Source organism: Oncorhynchus tshawytscha, linkage group LG02 (assembly GCF_018296145.1).
Source record: "Oncorhynchus tshawytscha isolate Ot180627B linkage group LG02, Otsh_v2.0, whole genome shotgun sequence".
In the NCBI taxonomy this organism is placed as follows: domain Eukaryota; kingdom Metazoa; phylum Chordata; class Actinopteri; order Salmoniformes; family Salmonidae; genus Oncorhynchus; species Oncorhynchus tshawytscha.
The window spans coordinates 60,665,322-60,687,610 of NC_056430.1; the positions used below are offsets into that span (position 1 = coordinate 60,665,322).

The following is a 22,289-nucleotide window of genomic DNA, read 5'->3' on the forward strand; positions in this document are numbered from 1 at the left end:
GGTTGTTTCAATCACAACATGTCAATTTCAAGCTTATCTTAAAGAAATGTATTTATTTGGGCAAGTTAGCAGGCTAACTCATTGATCCTGCTTTGTAGTATACCCCCCTGGTCTGTAGATGTACAGCTGATAACTGGTGCCCTCACCAACGCACACTCACACTTTTCCCTCCATGTCTTCCAGACCTGAACACATGTGGTACGTTCCAGCCCTGTTTGAACATGGGGACCTGCAGCAACACTGGACCTGACAAGTACCACTGTGCCTGTCCTGACGGCTACTCTGGTGTCAACTGCGAAAAAGGTGAGTCGCCTGACACGCACACATACGTGTACTTGCGTGTGTGTAAGTCTCTTGTAGTGTCTAGGGTCTGGTTCCACTTAATGTTTCGTCCTTATGAGAGTGAAATTGGAGTAGAAAACAAGGTAGGATACGAATAACTTTATTGTTATTCAGAGGGAATAGTTGGTCTTGGGCACTCAGAGGGAGTGTTGGTCAGAGGGAAGTTGGTCTTGGGCACTCAAAGCGCAGCTGATCTACTATGCTGGAGATTTTCTTTTTAAATTCTGTCTCTCTGCTGTCTCCCACTCAAATCTTTTGTATTTTGTGGTGAAGACAGAGAAAAAGGTATTTGTTTTCCCAAGACCAGTCGGTGAGATCCGAGTCATGTGGTGAGACGGGGTTGGAAGTCGAGGGGTCATAGTTCAGGGGTTGGGGGGGGTCAGTCCCGTGCTTAACCCCATCCAGGGAGGTTCCGTTCGTAGGGCGGTCTCCCGCGTCACTCCGGCCAGGAGGTGACGACCTCATTAAGGCGTCGTCAAGGGAAAAGGGAACTGGAGGAGACCCAGTAACAGAGCTAACCTTTCTATGAGGGGGGATTGTATTCTACCTTCAACAAATCTAACAGTTACCTCACATCTTCAAGTTGTTTAAATGTGTCAGTTGTTTAAATCAAGGTTGGTTTCTATAAGAGTTTTGATCATAGGAATGAGTTGTATATGCAATTATTTTTGAGTTGAGGACGTTTCAATGAAGTTGGGTCGAATTCGCTCATTAGGATACGTAGATGGCCCTAGTTTTGTGTGGGGGTCAATGGAGACATGACTCAGCTAATTGAGGAGGAAGCTCCCTGTAGGCGTTGTCAGTCAAACACGCCTGCTCTGTGTTTGTCTAGGACAGTTGCCACCTCTGTAGCGAGGGTTTGAAAACTATTGCCGGTCATCTTGAGCGCGAGGGAGGGAGTGGAGGAAGGAGGGAGAGAACGAGGGAAAGAAGAGGGGGATTCCAGCTTCCAACCAAGCCTGAATTCTCCTTTTCTTTTTCTCTCCCAGCCAGACCCAACAACATTAAACCCCCCCTCCTGTGCTCCTCTATCCCCCTCTCTTCCTCCCCCTGCCCCTAGCCTGCTGACACCAATCAACAGTCTTCTCCCTCTCGCCTCCCTCCTCAGGGGTAGTCCCAAATGGCACCCTATTCAGTGCACTGCTTTTGACCAGGGCTAATAGGGCTCTGGTCAAATGTAGTGCATTATATAGTGAATAGGGTGCCATTTGTGATGCGGGTCAGTCTGCCTGCCAAGGAATGCAGAGCACTAATTGATTTGAGCGGAGGAATCCGTTGTGACTTGTGAGTTTGCTATTCTCTTCCCTCCTGTCTTCTCTCGTCCTCCCGCGGAGGGATGGACAATGATTTGCGTTCGGGTGGAAGTCATGGCGCGAACGCTCTGCGGGTCAGCGTGCCATGACAGACGTTTTCCTGCTAGCTGGCTAGAGTTAATGCTAAGACTATAGGGCTAGGGCCCTGGGGGGCTAGTGACATGGGAGAGGGGATGTTCTTTTGTTTTTTTTAACAACGTAGACCTAGTGGGGGACTGGACCCTGTCTTTCTGTCTCTCGCTTTCTCTCTGTGTATTTTATTCTTTGTCTGGCTGTCTTTTTTCTCTGAGGAAATTTCTCTTGTTCTGTTTATTTCTCTTGCACTCAGCACTCTCCTTTATCCTTCCCTATCTCTCCCTCCCTTGTCTGTCTCACTCTCTCGCTCCTCGTCTTGCGGTGTGGTCCAGAGCTGGTTAGTGAGAGGTCAAAGGGGCTTTCCACTCCACTGGCTGTAGCCTAGCTGGGCCAGAGAGCCGCTGGGAACCGACAGCAGCGAGGGGGAAAACCCACCCCACCCTCCTGCAGTGTGAGAACTGAGTTTAGGAGTTTAACTCTCTCTCTCTCTCTCTCTCCTCTACCTGCTCCATCTACCTTTCTCTGTTCTTTGCCTTTCCCCTCTCCCTTTTACCCACTCAATCTATCCATCTCTCTGTTTCGCTCTGTCTCTCGGACCATAGCAGAGCATGCTTGTCTGTCGGAGCCCTGTTTTAACGGAGGGAGATGTGTGGAGACCAGTCAGGGCTTCGAGTGCCAGTGTGCCCCCGGCTGGAGTGGCCCTTCCTGCAGCATCAGTAAGTAATACATTATAGTGTGTAAATTCAATATTATACTCAGTGAGTTTACCCTTGAACATTCACCGGGCCTCTAGCACTAGAGAAGCCTGTCCTCGTTGGATTCCCCCTTCGTACCAATGACATCTTTTGGACGTCAGCACAAAAGCAATAATGGCATTATAATGAATGTGTTGGTTTTATGACGGCAGTCAAAAATGGTCCATTGTCAGTTATTGAACACATTATTTGTGGCCTCGCTCGTTCTTACAGCATGGTGTTCATCTTCACGCCAGTTGGACCTTAGTTGTTATCCCTCGTTCTTACAGCATGGTGTTCATCTTCACGCCAGTTGGACCTTATTTAGTTGTTATCCCTCGTTCTTACAGCATGGTGTTCATCTTCACGCCAGTTGGACCTTAGTTGTTATCCCTCGTTCTTACAGCATGGTGTTCATCTTCACGCCAGTTGGACCTTAGTTGTTATCCCTCGTTCTTACAGCATGGTGTTCATCTTCACGCCAGTTGGACCTTAGTTGTTATCCCTCGTTCTTACAGCATGGTGTTCATCTTCACGCCAGTTGGACCTTATTTAGTTGTTATCCCTCGTTCTTACAGCATGGTGTTCATCTTCACGCCAGTTGGACCTTAGTTGTTATCCCTCGTTCTTACAGCATGGTGTTCATCTTCACGCCAGTTGGACCTTAGTTGTTATCCCTCGTTCTTACAGCATGGTGTTCATCTTCACGCCAGTTGGACCTTAGTTGTTATCCCTCGTTCTTACAGCATGGTGCTCATCTTCACGCCAGTTGGACCTTAGTTGTTATCCCTCGTTCTTACAGCATGGTGCTCATCTTCACGCCAGTTGGACCTTATTTAGTTGTTATCCCTCGTTCTTACAGCATGGTGCTCATCTTCACGCCAGTTGGACCTTAGTTGTTATCCCTCGTTCTTACAGCATGGTGTTCATCTTCACGCCAGTTGGACCTTAGTTGTTATCCCTCGTTCTTACAGCATGGTGCTCATCTTCACGCCAGTTGGACCTTAGTTGTTATCCCTTGTTCTAACAGTCATCACACATCCCCCCCCGCACAAACGAGTCGCTTGCAGCTGAAACAGGTTTCGTGGGTTTTATTGCGAGCTCATCTGCCCACCTGGCAGTTTCTCCTTGGCTTTGCGCAATTCCTCTCGTGGAATCTTCGCTGCTGCCTCGACCCCCCTCACGTCTCTCACGTAGCCCGTGTGCTCGACTCATGGTGAAGTCTCTCCTGCTCATGGGGTTCATGCATTGCTTAAACAGCACGTGTGTGTTGATGGCAGCCAAGACAAGCATGTTGTAGAACGCCGTGAAAGGCCAGCGGCAAGTTCCTCCTTTCACTGTGTACAGCTGTGCCATTTTGATCCCAAAAATCCACAACATATGGAATAGAATAAAGTAGAAAGCAGTAGGATCTTTTTCTCATAGGGAAAAACACGTGTGATACAGTAGAGCATAATGCGTTGTTTAAGTTGATTTATATATGGCGACGCGCACAGTGGTAGAAAAAATACCCAATTGTTATACTTAGTCACCCAGTAAAACATTACTAGAGTAAAAGTATCAAAGTATATTTAAATATACTTAAGTATCAAAAGTACAATTTTATTTATTTTTATTCCTTATATTAAGCAAACCAGACGGCATGATATTAAGCTCCCGCCTCGCTTTGTTCATGGTGCCAACCAGGCTTGTTTTCTTTGCGAGCAACTTGTTCGCCAATGACGGTGACGTGAAGAAATTGTCAGTGTTGACATTTCTCTCCGCTTCTGTTTTTGAGATTATCATTTGAATAGATGAATAGAATAGAATGGCCAGCTCTGTTCTTCATTCACAACTGGGGATTGCATAGTTCGCTTCCCCTCGCTCATCAACCCATTCTCCCCCATCATAATTTACTTCATTTTTTATTTATTTTTTCAGCTCTTATGTGTGAAATGAGTTTCTGTATAGTTTAGGTTCAGTTTTGAGGGCAATTATCAGGGGGATTATCAACTAGGCACGGCACCTCCCAACTGTCGAGAGGAGGAGGGGATCAGGCCTTACTATCGGGAGAAAGTAGCGCAACGGGGGGGGACCATACCCTCCTAAACCTGCTTATAACTCCAGTTCTTTTTGTGATTATTAATAGGGGTTAAGATTCTAACAACCACATTTTGTTATATAGACTTTATTTTGAAAAAGTCCATGACGGCGGGGACTTCTAAAAATAATTGTAAAAAAAATAAGTGTTATTTTGGGTCATCAAGACACCATCAGCCTTTCAACAAGCACTAAAGACCTAGCCATAGTCATGGACATCTGATTTGTCATTCCACGTGTAGCCGTAACACACTTGTTTCCTCCCTCCAGATGTGGACGAGTGTTTCCCCAACCCCTGTGGCCACGGGGGCACCTGCCAGGACCAGGTCAACGGCTTCAAGTGCACCTGTCCCTCCCAGTGGAGCGGCAAGACCTGCCTCATTGGTCAGTCAGTCCTCTATCCCGTAACACCCTGCACCACCTCTATCATACAGCCACTGAGCTCTCATTCATCCTCTATTTCCCCCCTGAAAAAAACGTGTATATATACCTCTATCCCACACACCCCTGCACCTCCTCTATCATACAACCACCTAGTTCGCTGGCATCCTCTATAATTAAAAAAAAAAAACATTTACCTCCTATATCCCACAAAACCCAACTCCTATTGTATCCCTTTTGACACAGAAACAACTGAGTACTTTTAAATCCTACAAACCTCTACCTTCTACCTCACAACAGCCTAGTCCTCTATCCCACTACCACCTATATATCCTATAACCTACTACCATAGAGAGAGTATTGATCTCTATGCACACTACGGAGATGATAGATTATATACTGGTACAGGGTCAAATATCTCCTCTCTCTAATGGTTAAAGTTAGTTTCCTAGATCTGTGGTTGAGGCCAACTTCTAACCACCTTGCTACAATTAGAGGATGTCCTTAGCGCACAGATCTAGAACCAGCTTACACTCTCCAAATCTGAACCTTATCCATTAGGGGGTGAAATCTCAAAACTGACCTTTAGAAAAGCTTCTAAGTGCAAATTCCTCTTCATCATACCGCCCTTGACTTTTGATGGCGCTCTAGTGTGAAGATTTGGAGGCGGGCATGCCAGGATGGGGGGAAAGTTCCTTCGGCATTCCATTCCATGGCTGCTTTTGGGAATCCTCAGGGCAGAGGGATAAAGTGGGGTTTCCTAAGCCGGGGATCATCCTTTGAGGAATGGCAGTGTGTTTTTAAAGGGCTTAGAATGAGGAGCGAGAGGATGGGTGCCACTAACTCTATTCACTACTGCCTTAATTCTCTAACTACCCCTCCCCCCTCACTCCTTCTCACCCTTGTCTTCCCTTACGCCTCCTCCTCCTCTTCCTCACCCCTTAATGTGAAGAGCAAGAAGATAGGTGCCACTAACTATTCACTGCTGCCTTGATCCACTACCCTTCACTTCCCGGCATATTTGTGTTTGTCCCCAATTGCCTTTTGCCACGGGGACAGGCTCCGACGCGGTTTGAATGCAAACCACAGCAGACCACCAGAAAAGACCATAGAAATATAATTTCTAGAATAGGCATTCCCAAGTCAATGGGTGGGTGACGGGGGAAACCATTAAAATATCTATTCCTATGGCTGCCGACCCCTCGCAATCTCATCCCAATCCCCTTTAACAGGAATGAAGGAATTAAATGTTTCTTTTTCTGTCTTTCTGACCTGTTTGTTTTTATGGATTTCAGACGCCAATGAGTGCGAAGGCGACCCCTGTCTGAATGCCAACTCCTGCCGCAACCTGATTGGAGGGTACTTCTGCGAGTGCCTCCCTGGTTGGATGGGCCAGAACTGCGAAACCAGTGAGTGTTTTCAATGAAAAGGCCTGTCACTTGTTCTAATGCAGGGGTGGGCAAGTCTGGTTCCAGGAAGCAGCAGGGGATACAGGCTTTTGTTCCAGCACAGCGCTAATATGGGTAATTCGGCTAATCAACTAATCATGGTTGGCAATTGAAAGCATGATTAGTCGAAGTGTGTTCGTGCCTTTGGTAGAACAAAAGCCTGCTCACCCTGCCATTCAATCTCTAGAGTCCAAAGTTGCACACCCCTGTTCTAAAATGAAGAAATGGCACTGTCAAGTGCCAGTAGCTACTTTAAGCAACTGTTGTAGGGCCAGTTTTGGATGCAAGTTCATGAGAATGACGGCTAGGACTGAAGCTGGCACAGGGTTTCTCTGAACCTGGACTAGTAGTTCTGGAGTGGTCAGTCTGAAAATAGATGACAGAGAAAGAAAGAAAATAATAATACACTTTTTTTTTAAATCTCGAGTCATTGTCTGCTTGCACAGCCGGGCAGACGATAATGTGCAGATAACATGGGCGCTCAAACAATTGTGTGAAGCCCCAGTGCACTGGGCCCGCATGAATTGCACCTCTCCCCACCCGTTCTCGAACAAGTGTTATCTTGAGGAAGCTTGTCGGAAATCTTGACAAGAAAGCCTTATCAAGGCCTCGCCTCGGCGGAGCTCAAATTGTATAAGTTTTATAATTTATTTTAATTTATTTTATTGTTACAAATTGTTTCCGCAGATATCAATGACTGCCTGGACCAGTGTCAAAATGGGGGAAAATGCAAGGTATGTTTATAGTGCACTACTTTTGACCAGAACCCTATCATGGGGAATAGGGTTCCGTTAGGGACACAGATGTTTTCTTATTTTTCCGTAATGTACCGGTCCTGGTCGAAATACATATTCCGGAACTTCCTGGCATATTGGAGTTGTTTTTGGCTTCTTTCTCCCCCTTTTTCCTTTATGGCAGGTTTAAAAATGGCAAACTGCTGAGACATGCTTTCAGAACACAGGCATGACAGAGTTGCTCGGGCAATGCTAACAAAGAGAGGGGCAGAAAGACATGAATGCTTGTGTAGGAGGGGAGAATGGGAGGGAGGGAATAGGCGGAAGGTCTTCATGACTACAATAGATCAGATTACCATAAACATTCTCGTCCCCTGCCAGGAAAAATAAATCTTTCTTAATTCTTTTCCAACCCTTTCACAATGGCTTGTTTTCCTCACCGCCCTGTTCCGTACCTCCCACACTCACCCCCAACACCCTGTTCTCTCTATTTTTTTCCTTTCTCTGTTTTCCTCCCCTCCCTAGGACATGGTGAATGGGTACCGTTGCGTTTGTCCGTCGGGCTTCGGCGGCGAGCACTGCGAGAAGGACGTAGACGAGTGCGCCAGTGGCCCGTGCTTGAACGGCGGCCGTTGCAAGGACGACGTCAATGGCTTCCAGTGCCTGTGCCTGCCCGGTTTCTCTGGCAACTTCTGTCAAGTGAGCAGAGATTGGCACCACACCCCCCTCACTGTGCCCAGAGCCCACCCAGAGTTCGTCCAAGTCACCTTAAACCACAACACTGATCCAGGAGCAGATATTGCTCCATCCTTGTAATGGTTTATGGTTAGAATTGGAGGTAGTATAAGCTGATCCTAGATATGTGGTTAGGGCCAACTTATCTTGAGTAAATCGTGAGTAAGTTGCAATCACCTCAAACCACTGATCCACGGTCCGATACCGTATTTCCCCATACCTAGATCGGTGGTTAGAGCCAACTTTCCTTGACTACCTCCCTCTCTCCTGTGTGAATCTCCTCACCATAATATGTTTTCATTGATATCCTCCTCTTCAGTTGTTTCCCTCCCATTCCCACCCCCCCCCCGTTTAATTTTTATTTTTTAAATTTTTGTGCCACCTTTCCTTCCCCCCACTATAATCGCACCTGCGTTTCTCTCTGCGATTGTTTCTCTTTGCAACTCTAAACTGGAGCTTTGTCGCGCTTGTTAACACTTGTGAACCTTCCGTCTGGGCTAAGTCTGTCTTCTCTTTTCCCGCCTCCTCCAACTCCCCACCGCTAAGCGTTTGTTTATGGTTCTTTAGCAGGTTTCCGTGGTGAAGTCCACAATGGGTTATTATGGAAAAGGTAAAATGGCAGGTATTACTTTACATGGCTTGTGTCTAAACCTTTCTTTGTTTTTGTTCTTGCCTTCTCAGTTGGATATCGACTACTGCATGCCGAGCCCATGTCAAAACAGGGCCCAGTGTTTCAACCTGGCTACCGATTACTTCTGCAAATGTCCAGAAGACTACGAGGGCAAGAACTGTTCCCATTTGAAGGACCACTGTCGGACCACACCATGCAAAGGTTCATATTTGCGTTTTGGTTTAGCCTTGTCTTTACAGTACTGTAGAAGTCGGTTTTCAGTGTTAGCCTAGGCAGTTTTGGCTAGCTTGGCTAATGCTAATGAAAGCTAATCCCAAAAATTTTAGGTCACTTGTCTCCCTTTGCTTTTTTTATAGCCAATTGTAAATCTGAGAGGGGGGCTTTTTAGCCCGCAGAGTCTGTAATCTAATCTGCTAACTCAAGGCCATTGTGCTGGGTGTGTGTCATACCATTGTGTGTGTGTGTGTGTGTGTGTGTGTGTGTGTGAAGACCTAGGGTTAGCAAGCCCGCACGGCACTAACCCGTTCTCCGCCGGGTCCCCCAGGGCCTCGTTACCATGGGAAGGGTTAAGTTTTGGTTTCATGTTTTCGAGTCGCTACTGCTGCCAGACTACTTTTTTGACAAGACACTCCCTTCAAGAACACCCCCCACGCCGCCCTCCTGCTTCTGACAAATTGCCTCTGCTTCTTAAAATGTTCCTCTCCTCCCTACTAGACTTTGTTCGTCTCTCCAAAACGCCCCAGAAAAATCTGGCAAAACTGAAGTGCTCTGTGTGTGATCTTCCTGCTGAATACTCAATAGACCCCCTTAATTTTCTCACTCTGTGCCGTGTGTATGCACGCATTTTTGAGAGCGTAATTATGACAGTCTACGGGTTTATACCCTTGTACTTAGTTTAACTACTTTTATCTATACACACCACAGATTGAAGAAATTAGAGGGCCTTGGCATATGTTGCATCTATTGAATATTTATTTTATTGGAAGCTGTGGCACCCAAAGCGTTTGAAGGTTTATACGATGTGTGGTAACGTCAGTTCTGTGGATATCAACATTTATGTGATTGCCATATATGCACGCTGTCCTGACCTCGCCCTTTCTTTCTCCCTCAGTGATTGACAGCTGCACGGTTTCCGTGGCATCCAACAGCACCCCTGGGGGCGTGCGTCTGATTTCGTCCAACGTGTGCGGGCCCCACGGGCGCTGCCGGAGCCAGGCTGGGGGCCAGTTCAGCTGCGAGTGCCAGGAGGGCTTCACCGGGACATACTGCCATGAGAGTAAGTGACTCCCCCAGTCCCACCAAGGAGTGAAGAACGGTAGATGAATGGCTGGAGGATGGCTAGGGAGGTGGATGGATGGAGCCTTTGATGGATGGTGGATGGCTAATGTGTGTATTAAGGGGTCAATGTGGGGGTGTGAGGGAGGCATAGATAGTGGGGGAAATGTGGCAGAATTGTGAGGTTGAAGTGGAGAGGGCAGATAATGGAGAGAGAGAATGTTATTGCAGGGGTGGTAGAGGACGGGATGGGCCCTTTCCGACCATAAGTACACCACAAGAATCTCCCTCCCCGTTATAAGGATCGTTCCTGTTTCTTGGCGTGATCTCTGTCACGACACATGCATCCTTGGGTTCAAAGCGTGCTCTCGCTCCTTCCAAACCCGGTGACTTTGTTCTCACCAACAGTTCTTTCAGGGGAGAGTGGTGACCCCTTGACGATAATTATTAGCTCCGTTTGATGGATGGCTGTTTTTAGCCGCCGGCTCCCTAGCCCAGAGAGGTCAGGCAGGCTAGCCCTGGCCCTACAGTCACTGGGTTATCTAATGGAGGCCCCAGGCGAGGCCTATGCTGTCTCTCAGACACAGGCCTTGATTAATGACCCTGCTCAGCCTTCGCTAGCCTGTCAGGGGGTGGGGAAGTTGTTAAATGAAGGGGGCTCCATGCCTCCCCACCCCTAACTCTCATTCTCTTAAGCCAGGAAGTCTGCCTATTCTTGCCCGGCCTTGTCTCTCCCACGCACACACCCAACACCAAGCTCTCTGTTGTGGTTTTGGGTGACAGAAGGAGTTTTGGGAAGGGCTTTTGGTAGAAGGTTACTTGACCGGAGACGACAGTCAAAATAAATGGGACACTAGGGAAACCGCAAGGCCTCTGTTGAATTTGTAATGTGGAAACAATGCGAGTTGTTCACATAATTGGAAATGGTAAATGAGTCCTTGAAGGGATTTCATGGTGCACACCTTGATTGCATGGCTTGATATTGTTTATTTTCTCAGACTTTTTTTTTCTTTTTCTCTTTCACTCACTCTCAGATATAAATGACTGTGAAAGTGGCCCGTGTCAGAACGGGGGAACGTGTATTGACAAAGTCAGCCTGTACCAGTGCATCTGTGCCGAGGGCTGGGAGGGACCCAACTGTGACGACAGTAAGTACATTTTTCTTCTCAATACTGTTATGTAGTCATGTTTGTTTTCAATGAATAATGGCTTTCACTTTCTTTGAACCACCGGTGGATAATACATTGTTGTTGAAGTTATATACAAGTTATTTAGTTGCCTATCACCCCACAACGTAGTACAAGTATTCAAAAAGTGAATGGTTCTTTTGTTTGTATCATTTCAAAAGTATTCATACAGTGGTACACAAGTCTATATATATATGTGTATGTATGTATATGTATGTATATGTATATATGTGTATGTATGTATGTGTATGTATGTGTATGTATGTGTATGTATATGTATGTATGTGTGTATGTATATGTATGTATATGTATGTATGTATATGTATGTATATGTATGTATGTATATGTATGTATATGTATGTATATATGTATGTATGTATGTATATATATGTATGTATGTGCTTATGCATTACATGCAGGTGGAACAGTGCATCGACTTTTTATTTTATTTTATCTGACTTGCTTCTTGGTATTGAAGCGTTATCAGCATTATAACGCCTGGTAGGCGTTATAATGCTGGGGGTTTAAGGTTAGGATTTTAATGGCCTTGGAGATGCCAAACAGACAGTTAAACATGAAATGACTTCTTTTTTTTGTCTCCTCAGACATTGACGACTGCAACACCAACCCATGTCGCAACCGCGGCACGTGCCGAGACCTGGTGAACGACTTCTACTGCGAGTGTAAGAACGGATGGAAGGGCAAGACATGTCACTCAAGTAAGCCCCCTTACTACAGTATCGCACACTTTTTCTTTTTTTTTCGCCCTGGGGCGGCCATGTGAAGTGTGTTGTGGTGTGAAATATGCGTGTGGGTGGGATGTAAGCGTGTGCATGCTTGTATGTGTTCGAAAGGGTGTGTTTATGTGCATAAATAACACATACCTGAAATGATAAGTTTTAAGGCCTAATGGTTTCCTGACATTGACTATGAATAGTTGCTAACATGTAATATTTTTTGCTTCCAGGAGAGAGCCAGTGTGACGAGGCTACGTGCAACAATGGCGGAACGTGCTACGATGAAGGGGACACCTTCAAATGCATGTGTGCTGCCGGATGGGAGGGTGCCACCTGTAATATAGGTATGTAGTGTAGCCGCCAGTGCTAAATTATTGCAGCTAATGCTATTCCAACTGAGCATTCACCACAACCACTATGATTTGGTTTTCCCTCAACATTTGAAAGTAATGCAAGGCCCTCATTTTAAATTCCTAAAAATAGACATTTTGAGTATGACAAAACACTTGGTTTAGATTTTCCATTGCTAAACTGTAATTGCTGAGGTAGCTGCCTCTGTTAACTAGTAGTATAGCTGAAGGCTTGGTTCAAAACTAGGCCAAAGGTTTCTTTTGCCCATGTGGCATTTGCTAGTTAGCAGGTAGGCTAAAGGTTGTGTTTGCCCATGTAGCATTGGGAGGCTAACAGGGTGGCTAAATGTTATGTTTGCCTGTGTAGCATTTTCCAGCTAGCTAGCATGTTGGCTAAAGGTTGTGTGTGCTTCTCCAGCTAAGAACAGCAGCTGTCTGCCTAGTCCTTGTGAGAACGGAGGCACCTGTGTAGTCAGTGGAGACTCTTTCACCTGCGTCTGCAAAGAGGGCTGGGAGGGCCTGACCTGCAACCAAAGTGAGTGACCCCAGAGTGTGTGTGTGTGTCCTCACTAATACTAATAAATCCTTAGTAGATAATTGTAGTCTTGTGCACTATTAGTTGTTCATAACTTGATAGTGTAAAATTCACTAGAACTACATTTTAACCTGCCGTAGTAGATAAATACAGTTTGGCCTTCATCCTTTATGTAATGAATGTAGTATCGAGCTAAATCTTAACTATAGGGAAAAACATATACTTGTTTTATTTCTTAGATTAATGTTATGTGGCCTCTCAGCTAGCCACAAATTCATATTGAGTTAGTATTCTGACATGCACTCTGTCTAACCCAACTTTCTTTTATTTCAAATTTTACAGATTCCAACGACTGCAATCCCCACCCTTGGTAAGTCAATCTCAGACCAAATTAAGCCCAGTAAACATATCTGCCCGCAGGAATGTCCTGCTGCTGATAATACACACAGACTTGCATATACACTCCGCGTCGACAAAGAGCCACAAACAACTCACGTAACTTTGTTTGCTCAAGACTTCACAATCAGGCATTTTACCTTGTTACACTTCCTCCTCTACCCAACGCCATTTTTTTTAAAGAATAATATAAATGTATCTGTTGAAATCATTTAATAGAGAATTCTGAGTGATGCTTATTTAGATACTTTCTAAGACATGGAATTATATTTCCCACCCATTTAGTCAATTCTTATTGGTTAAGAGCTATGACCCCTGATCACTCTCTCTCTATCCTTTTCTCTGCAGCTATAACAGTGGAACCTGTGTGGATGGAGATAACTGGTACCGGTGTGAGTGTGCCGCGGGATTTGCCGGACCAGACTGCCGGATTAGTGAGTATTAACCCTTTGCACCCCCCCATCCCCCTCACTATTCTTAAGCTGTGACAAAAGTCAGAGTTAAGTCGGGGCTAAATCGGGTTTAAGTCTTTTGGCTTTGGTGATGCTTGTAAGGACAACACAATGGAGGATGAGACTTATAAGTTGGCTAGATAAGTTCACGTTGCTGTTAGCCCTTTGATCCAGTTAAAGAGAGCTCAGATGGAGAAGTTGATCACCTGCACTAATTCCCTTGACTATTCAGAGTTAGTCCAACTGTTAACTAGCACCAAGGACTAGGAATGAAACTAGGGTATAGTTTTGAATGCATTGGTTTTTTTTATAATGAAGTTACAAAGTAGTATAATTAGCATAGTTGATAGCATAGTTGATTAGCATAGTTTGGGGTGGCAGGTAGCCTACTGGTTAGTGTTGGACTAGTAACCGGAAGGTTGCAAGATCGAATCCCCAAGCTGATAAGGTAAAAAAATAAATAATAATCTGTCGTTCTGCCCCTGAACAAGTCCGTCATTGACAATAAGAATTTGTTCTTAACTGACTTACCTAGGTAAATAAAATAAAACATATATGTTTGTTTTTTTTGGTCTGTGGCTCTGGGAAATATCAGTCTAAGCAAAATGATTCCAAGACATCACTCAGTCTGTTAGTCAGTAGGATAGATGGACCGATGCATATAGATTGCTGGAACAGATGAAGTGACAGAAAGAGTAGTACCCTAACAGTTTCCAATCTTGTCCCATCAGACATCAACGAGTGCCAGTCGTCACCCTGCGCGTTCGGCTCCACCTGCGTAGACGAGATCAACGGCTACCGCTGCCTGTGTCCACCAGGGAGGGCAGGCCCCAGGTGCCAAGAAGGTAAGACCTCTACCCTTCATGTGTTCCTTTGGAGCCTAGGCTCATACTGTCTTCAATAAATACATTTTCCATCATAATCATCCCTGTTGGATTCTGCCATGACAATGGACTGTATCTTAGTCAGTAACTTGGTCTGAATTTTTGTTCCTTGTGCTATAGCTCTTTTAGGTGCTGTTTACCTAACTATAAACAAATGTGTAAGTGCATGGTACAATAGCTTTATTACCATAAACATCACAAGAACCTAAGTCTTAACAAGAGTCAATGTAGGTGTAAACAGTCAACCTGAATAAAACACAACTATGATTTTGGGCATCTATAGCAAATGTTTCAGGTTCAATCTTGAGAGACTAAAATGGCCACCTCTTGCTTTGCAGTTACTGTGAGACCCTGTGTTGTCAACAGTCTAGTGGCTGTGGATGGGACCAAATGGGATGACGATTGCAACACTTGCCAGTGCCACAATGGGAAGGTCACCTGTACAAAGGTACGAAACCACAGGTTTTATGACCAGCTTTTTTTCTTTGTACCATATTAAATACCCATTGTGATGTGAGCTAACTATGCAATTAATGACCACAAATTATCACCATCACTGACCACAGTTAACCACATTCCTGTCTCCCTCCAGATCTGGTGCGGTCCCAAATCCTGCTGGGTCCACAGTAAAAGTCACAGTGATGGAGAGTGCCCAGTTGGTCAGACGTGTGTGCCCGTCAGGGACGAGCGCTGTTTTGTCAAGCCATGCCCCAGCCAGGGCGAGTGCTGGTCGGCCTCCCACAGTCTCCCGCCCCATGCGAAGTGCCACCCCGAAAGCAACTGTGCCAACGTCACCTTCACCTTCAACAAGGACACCATGCCACAGGTGAGTTGGTGCAAGCCACATCATAGAAACATTTCATTCAAACTTAAACTAGGAAGTCAATTTAACCAATGGCAAAACATTGTCATATCCAGTTTGGCAGTATTTCTTATACCTTGGTAAGACTAGGAGCAGTATACAGTTTTGGATAAACTGTGATTTTGATACTTGTGAACTTATACATTGAACCTTTTGACCTCTCTGTGTGTGTGTGGCAGGGCTTGACTGTTGAGCACATCTGCGGTGAGCTAAGAAGTCTGTATGTTGTGAGGAACCTCTCGTCGGAGTACTCGGTGTCCATGACATGCGAGCCATCGGCCACCACCAACAACGAGATCAATGTAGCCATTGTAAGTACCTTTTTGGCTCAAATTTTGCCCTCAATTCCATGATTATCAAGAACAAGCAAATGGCCGTTTTGAAACAATAGTCATTTAGCAGACACTCATCCTAAGAATAACTACATTCGCACAAGGATTCATTTGTCCGGTTTCTCACAGTATACTCAATATTTAATGTGATATGGAAGTTAGTTTACATTGTTATTTTACTTGTATGAAGAAAACTCAATTATGATTTATTTTTTTAGTCAACGGAGGACCCCAGACGAGGCAAGGCCCCTATCAAGGAGATCACGGACAAATTCATAGACCTGGTCAGCAAGCGAAACGGAAACAGCACTATCATCACAGCCATTGTTGAAGTCCGTGTCCAGAGGAGGCAGACCCACAACCCCAATGGTGAGAGCACAGGGCACAGGCAGCCATTTATTGTTTTTGCAAAGACATTGACCTTCACTAGTGGTGGGATGGTTGTATGCACCTAGGTTTGAAAAATTCCTGAAAGTTTTCCAGAAATCCTGGTTGAAGGATTTGGGGAATTTTGCAGTTGAAAAGTGTTAATGGGAAGAGGGAGAATATCACATTGCTGCTGCTGTCAACTTCTGCTTATAGTTGCGTATAGTTTTTGATATCCGAGTCTCCCTCGTTTTGTTCTAGTCTTTGATAACTGACGCCTTCCCTCCTTCCAGCAGACTACTTGGTCCCCCTGCTGGTGTCCGTAGTCATCGTCATCTGGCTCCTGGCTGTGGCCTCTGCATTTATCTGGTGCCTCAAGCGGCGCCGGAAGCCCAGCACCCACACGGGTGTCAGCACCCAGTCGACGTCCCCTGCGACGACCGCCGAAGACACCAACAACGCAGTCAACAACGTGCGTGAGCAGCTCAACCAGATCAAGAACCCCATCGATAAACACGGTCCGACCAACGGCCTACCCCCAGTTAAAGAACACCCCAACCACTATCACTACGAGGACAAGAACTCTCTTACCAACGCCAAAATTAGAACAAACAACTCAGACGTGGGTAGCCACCATTCGGATGACGAGGAGTCTGAGAAGAGGCTTCAGAAGGCTAGGTTCCCCAGGCAGACGCCGTATACTCTAGTGGACCGGGAAGAGCGGAGCCCACAGCCACTCAGCACGGCCGGCAAACACCCCAACTGGACTAACAAACAGGATAACAGAGACTTGGAGTCGACGCAGAGCTTAAACCGAATGGAATTCATTGTATAGCGCACAGCTTGGCGACCTTGGCCCGACCACTTCAACCAGTTTATCATTGTTGGAAGGTCAACTGAGGGGCGCTCCAAAGTTGTTGATACTGTTGTCATATTTTTGAATCAAAAAGTTGTGATTTACCCTTCACAAAGAAGACAAATTTCCATGTGTTTAATTTATGTTTCGACAAGCTGGCTTACACTGGCAATAACGGTTGGCTGTGGTTTGGCTGGATTTCCGGGTGCTGCGTTTGCTTGCAGTCTTTTGCAAAACCAGTTAACTTCAAGGCAGCACTTCTGTAAATAGAGATATCGATGTACGTGTAAGAACATCTCTACGTTGTTCGGTAAGCTGCTGTCGAAGGCTTTTTGCAAGCTTTTTCCCGGTAGTCTTGTGTACGATGAATATTAATGTGGGTTTAGCCTCGTAACTGGTTTTGTAGTTGTACGCGCTTCCGCATCACCATACCACAGCAACTAACAAAAAATATAATTTATTTTTGTTTGGGGCAGGTTGAGTCTGTCAGCAATTGCTGCCGATATGAAGAATTTGTGTCAATGTAGAATGTTGTATAGATCTGTAAATATTTTTTTTTTATTAATCATTGTTTATATTTGATTTATTAACTTAATAATCAAGAGCCTTAAAATATCATTCCTTTTATTTATATGCATTGTTTAGATTTGAAGGTTTGACAGCTTTGTAAGCTTACAACTTCCTTATTTTTGAAAATATTGTTTCAATATATACAGTCAGGTCCAAAAGTATTTGGACATTGAATATTTTTGTTTTGTACTGTGGATTTGAAGGTTAAAGTGCAGATGGTCGCTCAGCTTTAATTTGAGGATATTTTCATCAATACATTTTTTTTTTTTACATGGTCTCCCCATTTCAAGGAACCAAAAGCATTTGGACAAATACACTTATGTGTATTAAAGTAGTTAAAAGTTTAGTATTTGATCCCTTATTCCTAGCATGCAATGACTACATCAAGGTTGTGACTCTACGAACTTGTTGGATGCGGTTACAGTTAGTTTTGTTTCAGATTATTTTGTGCCCAATACAATTTGAGTGATAAGGAATGTCCCATGTGGCTCAGAGTATGATGCTTGTAACGCCAGAGTTGTGGTTTCGACTCCCATGGATGGACCAGTACGAAAATGTATGCACTCACTACTGTAAGTCGCTCTGGTTAAGAACGTCTGCTAAATGAATTAAATGTTAATGTCATTTTGGAGTCACTTTTATTGTAAATAAGAATAGAATATGTTTCTGAACACTACATTAATGTGGATGCTACTATGATTACAGATAATCCTGAATGAATCGTGAATAATGATGAGTGAGAAAGTTGGAGGAACAAAGATCATACCCTTCCGAAAGATGCTATTCTCCCATTATTGGTAGTGGTGAAAGGTCAGCATGTCTTGGGGTATGATGTTTATGCCTCAAACTTTCTCACTCAATTTTGTTCATGATTCATTCACGATTTTCTGTAATCATGGTAGCATCCACATTAATGGATGGAAACACCCTCAAATTAAAGCTGACAGTCTGCAATTTAACCTCAGTCATTGTATAATTTCAAATCTAAAGTGCTGGAGTACAGAACCAAAACATCAACAAAATGTTTCACTGTCCAAATACCTTTGGACCTCCACTTTGTTTCATAAATGCCAAAAGTGTTCTTGAAAGAATAGTTTATTTTTTAACAATTTGGATGGGCATTTTTGTCCCCCCAAAAAAACAAAACCTGTTTTTGTACGATGTCTGTTTGAAACCATTTCTATGGTAGTTTTGCCAGGACTCTTTTGTAAGTACTTAAATGTAAGTGGGATGGCAGGGGAAGGGACTAAATCACATGGAGGATGATTTTGCTGCTGCAGGGTCATTTGAATCAACTAAATGTGGCAGACTCATTGCTTGCCAATTAAATACTTTTAAGGGAACAACATTTTTTTTTTGTTAGCTTGACATTTGCATGTACAGCATAAAATGTGTCAAGGACAGGAAAAAATTATATTCCTAGATACTTTGGAAAAGATTTACCTGTTTTTGATGTATTTGTGATTACTTTGCATATTATTTGCATATGGTAATTAACTCTAATAAATGGTGGAATTGGTTTTGTGTGCCCTGGGTGGGTGGCGATTTCAATGGAATGGTCCGCAATGAGCAAACTCCGGTCACCGGGCCATGCAAAACGAACTCGACCAATGAGATACTTGAAGAGAGGAGGTCCAATAAGAACACTGTAGAAATGTCATGTGACACACAGCCTTTCTAGATCAGAGACCACAAGGCTGTAAACGTTTAATATAATTTTTTGTTTGCCCTTAAGATCATGATATAAGAGAAAGTATTTGTGTACATTTCACTTTAGTGCATTAAGAACTTGAGAATTAAAGTATTTTGGGGGGGAGCAGTTGTTCCTGGCAAGTCTTTGTTTTGTTTTGGAAAGTAATATTTATTAAAATATTTTGTACAAAAACAGATGAGTCTGTGTTTTCCATTGCTTTCTGAGGCAAAGGGTCTGTCTGGTGGCATAAGTCGGCGGGTATAGACTAGACGACATGCCGGGTGAGCCGCATTTGCTGTTGAGTGTCAAACAATGACGACTTTGTCTGAGGCTCGACCATCCCTGTCCTCTCTCACACATGCACGAACAGACTCAGCAGACCCGTGAGAGAGTTTAAAAGGCCTGTACACAGCCCTAACCTGCGTGGGAACAAGCCTGTCTTTCACCTAAATAAACAGCATGAGACACTTGCAAATGCATTTATAGAGGAATCACTCCAAATGGAAACAAACAAGCAAGCTTTTTCCTGCCACTTAACTTTGAGATTTGTCTCTACCCATTACGCTGTGGTTGAAAAATGGGAAAGTAGCAATTGTGTGTTTTTATTTAAGCAATAAGGCACAAGGGGTTGTGGTATATGGCCAATATACCACGGCTAAGGGCTGTTTTTTGGCGCAATGCGGCGTGCCTGGACACAGCCATTAGCCGTGGTATATTGGCCATATACCGCAAACCCCCGAGGTGCCTTATTGCTATTATAAACTGGTTTCCAACGTAATTAGAGCGGAAACAAGAAACGTTTTGTCATATCCGTGGTATAAAGTCTGATATACCACAACTGTCAGCCAATCAGCATTCAGGGCTTGAACCACCAAGTTTATAATTACAATTATACAAATTACACAAACTTTGTCATTGGGAGGAGAGTGATAGCCTACTTCTCATACAAAATGGAGTCTGACGTGTGAGTCTTCTGGATTTTGAGATTATTTGGGGTATAAGCAGAGAATGTGGATATTTCGTCTTTTCGGGATTGCGACCTCCCCTGTTTATTATTTTGGGATGCAAAACTTGAGTTCATCATTCCCAACTCTCAAACTATGTCCTAAATGGCACGCTATTCCTTATATAGTGCACTAATATTTGTATTGACTGTCTACTTAGTAGTGCACTTTATAGGGAACAGGGTGCCGTTTGGGATGCACACTCTCTAAACCACTGTGGTCTCTCAGTTGACACCCAGCCAAAGAATGCCAATTCCTCTCTTCCTGGTTTCTCAGCCAGTGGGAGACTCTGCAAAATGTGCTTTTATTGCCCCGGTCTCACTTTAAAGGGGGTGAGGTTTGTGGGTGGTTGGGTGTGTATCTGTGTCTTTGTTAATGCATATGTGTGTTTGTGTGTCTATTTATGCTGCTGGTGTATGTATGAACGGAAGCTCTATCAAAACATTCATGACACACCCTACCCTGTCTTGTCCTCGGTCCCTATAGTCCTGTAATAAAACCCGAGACAACCCAATTGATCCAATGTCTGATATCGACATTGGGAAACCCATTTCATGGCTACTAGGTCATGAAATCAAAACCACTGTGTACTTTCCACAAGGTCGGTAGAAAGCGGATGTTTCTGGTTTTCAGACAGATTTTCAGCCCACGTCGGGACTCTGCTCAGGTGACTTATGCTTGCTATATTAGGTTACACCAGGGTTTTTTTTATTTTTTATTTCTTAACTGTAGAAATGAAAATGGACCTACAGTTTCTTGACTATGTCCTGCTTGCTAATAATCACCCAAACGAAAGCTAGACAGTCAGGTAGCATTGAAAAAAAAAAATAATAATATGGATAGATTTTGACGAGGAAATATAACCAATTCTCAATGCGGCCCTTCGGTCCTCATTGAAGACTGAATGCGTCCCCCAGGGCAAAATGAGATATCCCTGCATTTACCGAGGTAAAGTAGGTTTTATATCAGACGTTCAACAGACGTTAGCCTATTTAAACCGAATACCTTACTGTGAAATGCTTACTTACAAGCCCTGAACCAACAATGCAGTTATTTTTCTTATAAGAGTTAAGAAAATGTTTTTACTAAATAATTTTCAGTAAAAAATAAGAGCAACAATAAAATAACGAGGCTATATACAGGGGGTACCACTACCAAGTCAACGTGCGGGGGTACAGGTTAGTCGAGGGAATTGAGGTAATATGTACATGTAGGTAGGGGTAAAGGGACTATGCGTAGATAATAAACTGCGAGTAGCAGCAGCTTCAAAAAAGTGGAGGGGGGGGGTTGTCAATGCAAATAGTCCGGGTAGCCATTTGATTAGCTGTTCAGCAGTCTTATGGCTTGGGGATAGAAGCTGTTAAGCCATTTGGACCTAGACTTGGCACTCCAGTACCGCTTGCCGTGCGGTACCAGAGAGAACAGTATATGACTAGAGTGGCTGGAGTCTTTGATCATTTTTAGGGCCTTCCTCTGACACTGCCTGGTATAGAGGTCCTGAATGGCAGGAAGCTTGGCCCCAGTGATGTACTGGGCCATACGCACTACCCTCTGTAGCGCCTTGCGTCGGAGGCCGAGCAGTTGCCATACCATGCGGTAATGCAGCTAGTCAGGATGCTATCGATGGTTCAGCTTTATAACATTTTGAGGATCTGAGGACCCATGCCAAATCTTTTCAGTCTCCTGATGGGGAATAAGCATTGTCGTGCCCTCTTCACGACTGTCTTGGTGTGTTTGGACCATGATAATTTGTTGGTGATGTGGAAGGAATTTGAGGAATTTGAAGCTCTCAAGCTGCTCTACCACAGCCCCGTCGATGAGAATGGGGGCGTGCTTGGCCCTCCTTTTCCTGTAGTCCACGATCATCTCCTTTGTCTTGATCACATTGAGGGAGAGGTTGTTTTCCTGGCTTTTAGGCTGTCTCATCGTTGTTGGTGAACAGGCCTACCACCGTTGTGTCGTCAGCAAACTTAATGATGGTGTTGGCCATGCAGTCATGGGTGAACAGAGTATAGGAGGGGACTAAGCATACACCCCTGAAGGGCCCCCATGTTTTTGTTTTTTAATGTTTTTTTTGTGAATTTTACCCCCTTTTTCTCCCCAATTTCGTGGTATCCAATTGTTAGTAGCTACTATCTTGTCTCATCGCTACAACTCCCGTACGGGCTCGGGAGAGACTAAGGTTGAAAGTCATGCATCATGCGTCATGAATATTGACCTGTTTAAAGGCTACGGCGAGCGTGATCACACAGTTGTCCCGAACAGCTGGTGCGCTCATGCATGCTTCAGTGTTGCTTGCCCCGAAGCGTGCATAGAAG

The 22,289-nt window shown here is 44.4% G+C and overlaps 1 protein-coding gene across 3 annotated transcripts in view; it reads left to right on the top strand.

Annotated features, from left to right (window-relative positions):
• Window positions 1-19,163, top strand: part of LOC112265613 (protein jagged-1b) — a 32,103-nt gene extending 12,940 nt beyond the window's left edge. The window contains exons 7-26 of one of the 3 annotated variants that reach the window (XM_024443118.2): window positions 184-303; window positions 2,333-2,446; window positions 4,814-4,927; window positions 6,220-6,333; window positions 7,060-7,106; window positions 7,632-7,805; window positions 8,523-8,673; window positions 9,584-9,748; window positions 10,782-10,895; window positions 11,540-11,653; window positions 11,902-12,015; window positions 12,440-12,556; window positions 12,899-12,926; window positions 13,301-13,386; window positions 14,136-14,249; window positions 14,627-14,736; window positions 14,881-15,114; window positions 15,330-15,461; window positions 15,701-15,851; window positions 16,142-19,163. In XM_024443118.2, coding sequence (XP_024298886.1) covers window positions 184-303; window positions 2,333-2,446; window positions 4,814-4,927; window positions 6,220-6,333; window positions 7,060-7,106; window positions 7,632-7,805; window positions 8,523-8,673; window positions 9,584-9,748; window positions 10,782-10,895; window positions 11,540-11,653; window positions 11,902-12,015; window positions 12,440-12,556; window positions 12,899-12,926; window positions 13,301-13,386; window positions 14,136-14,249; window positions 14,627-14,736; window positions 14,881-15,114; window positions 15,330-15,461; window positions 15,701-15,851; window positions 16,142-16,683 — 2,855 coding nt within the window. In that variant the 3' untranslated portion in view covers window positions 16,684-19,163. The remainder of the gene's footprint in view (window positions 1-183; window positions 304-2,332; window positions 2,447-4,813; window positions 4,928-6,219; window positions 6,334-7,059; window positions 7,107-7,631; window positions 7,806-8,522; window positions 8,674-9,583; window positions 9,749-10,781; window positions 10,896-11,539; window positions 11,654-11,901; window positions 12,016-12,439; window positions 12,557-12,898; window positions 12,927-13,300; window positions 13,387-14,135; window positions 14,250-14,626; window positions 14,737-14,880; window positions 15,115-15,329; window positions 15,462-15,700; window positions 15,852-16,141) is intronic. The other 2 variants (XM_024443128.2, XM_042301959.1) reach the window with 2 other exon arrangements.
• Window positions 19,164-22,289: the final 3,126 nt, after the last annotated feature.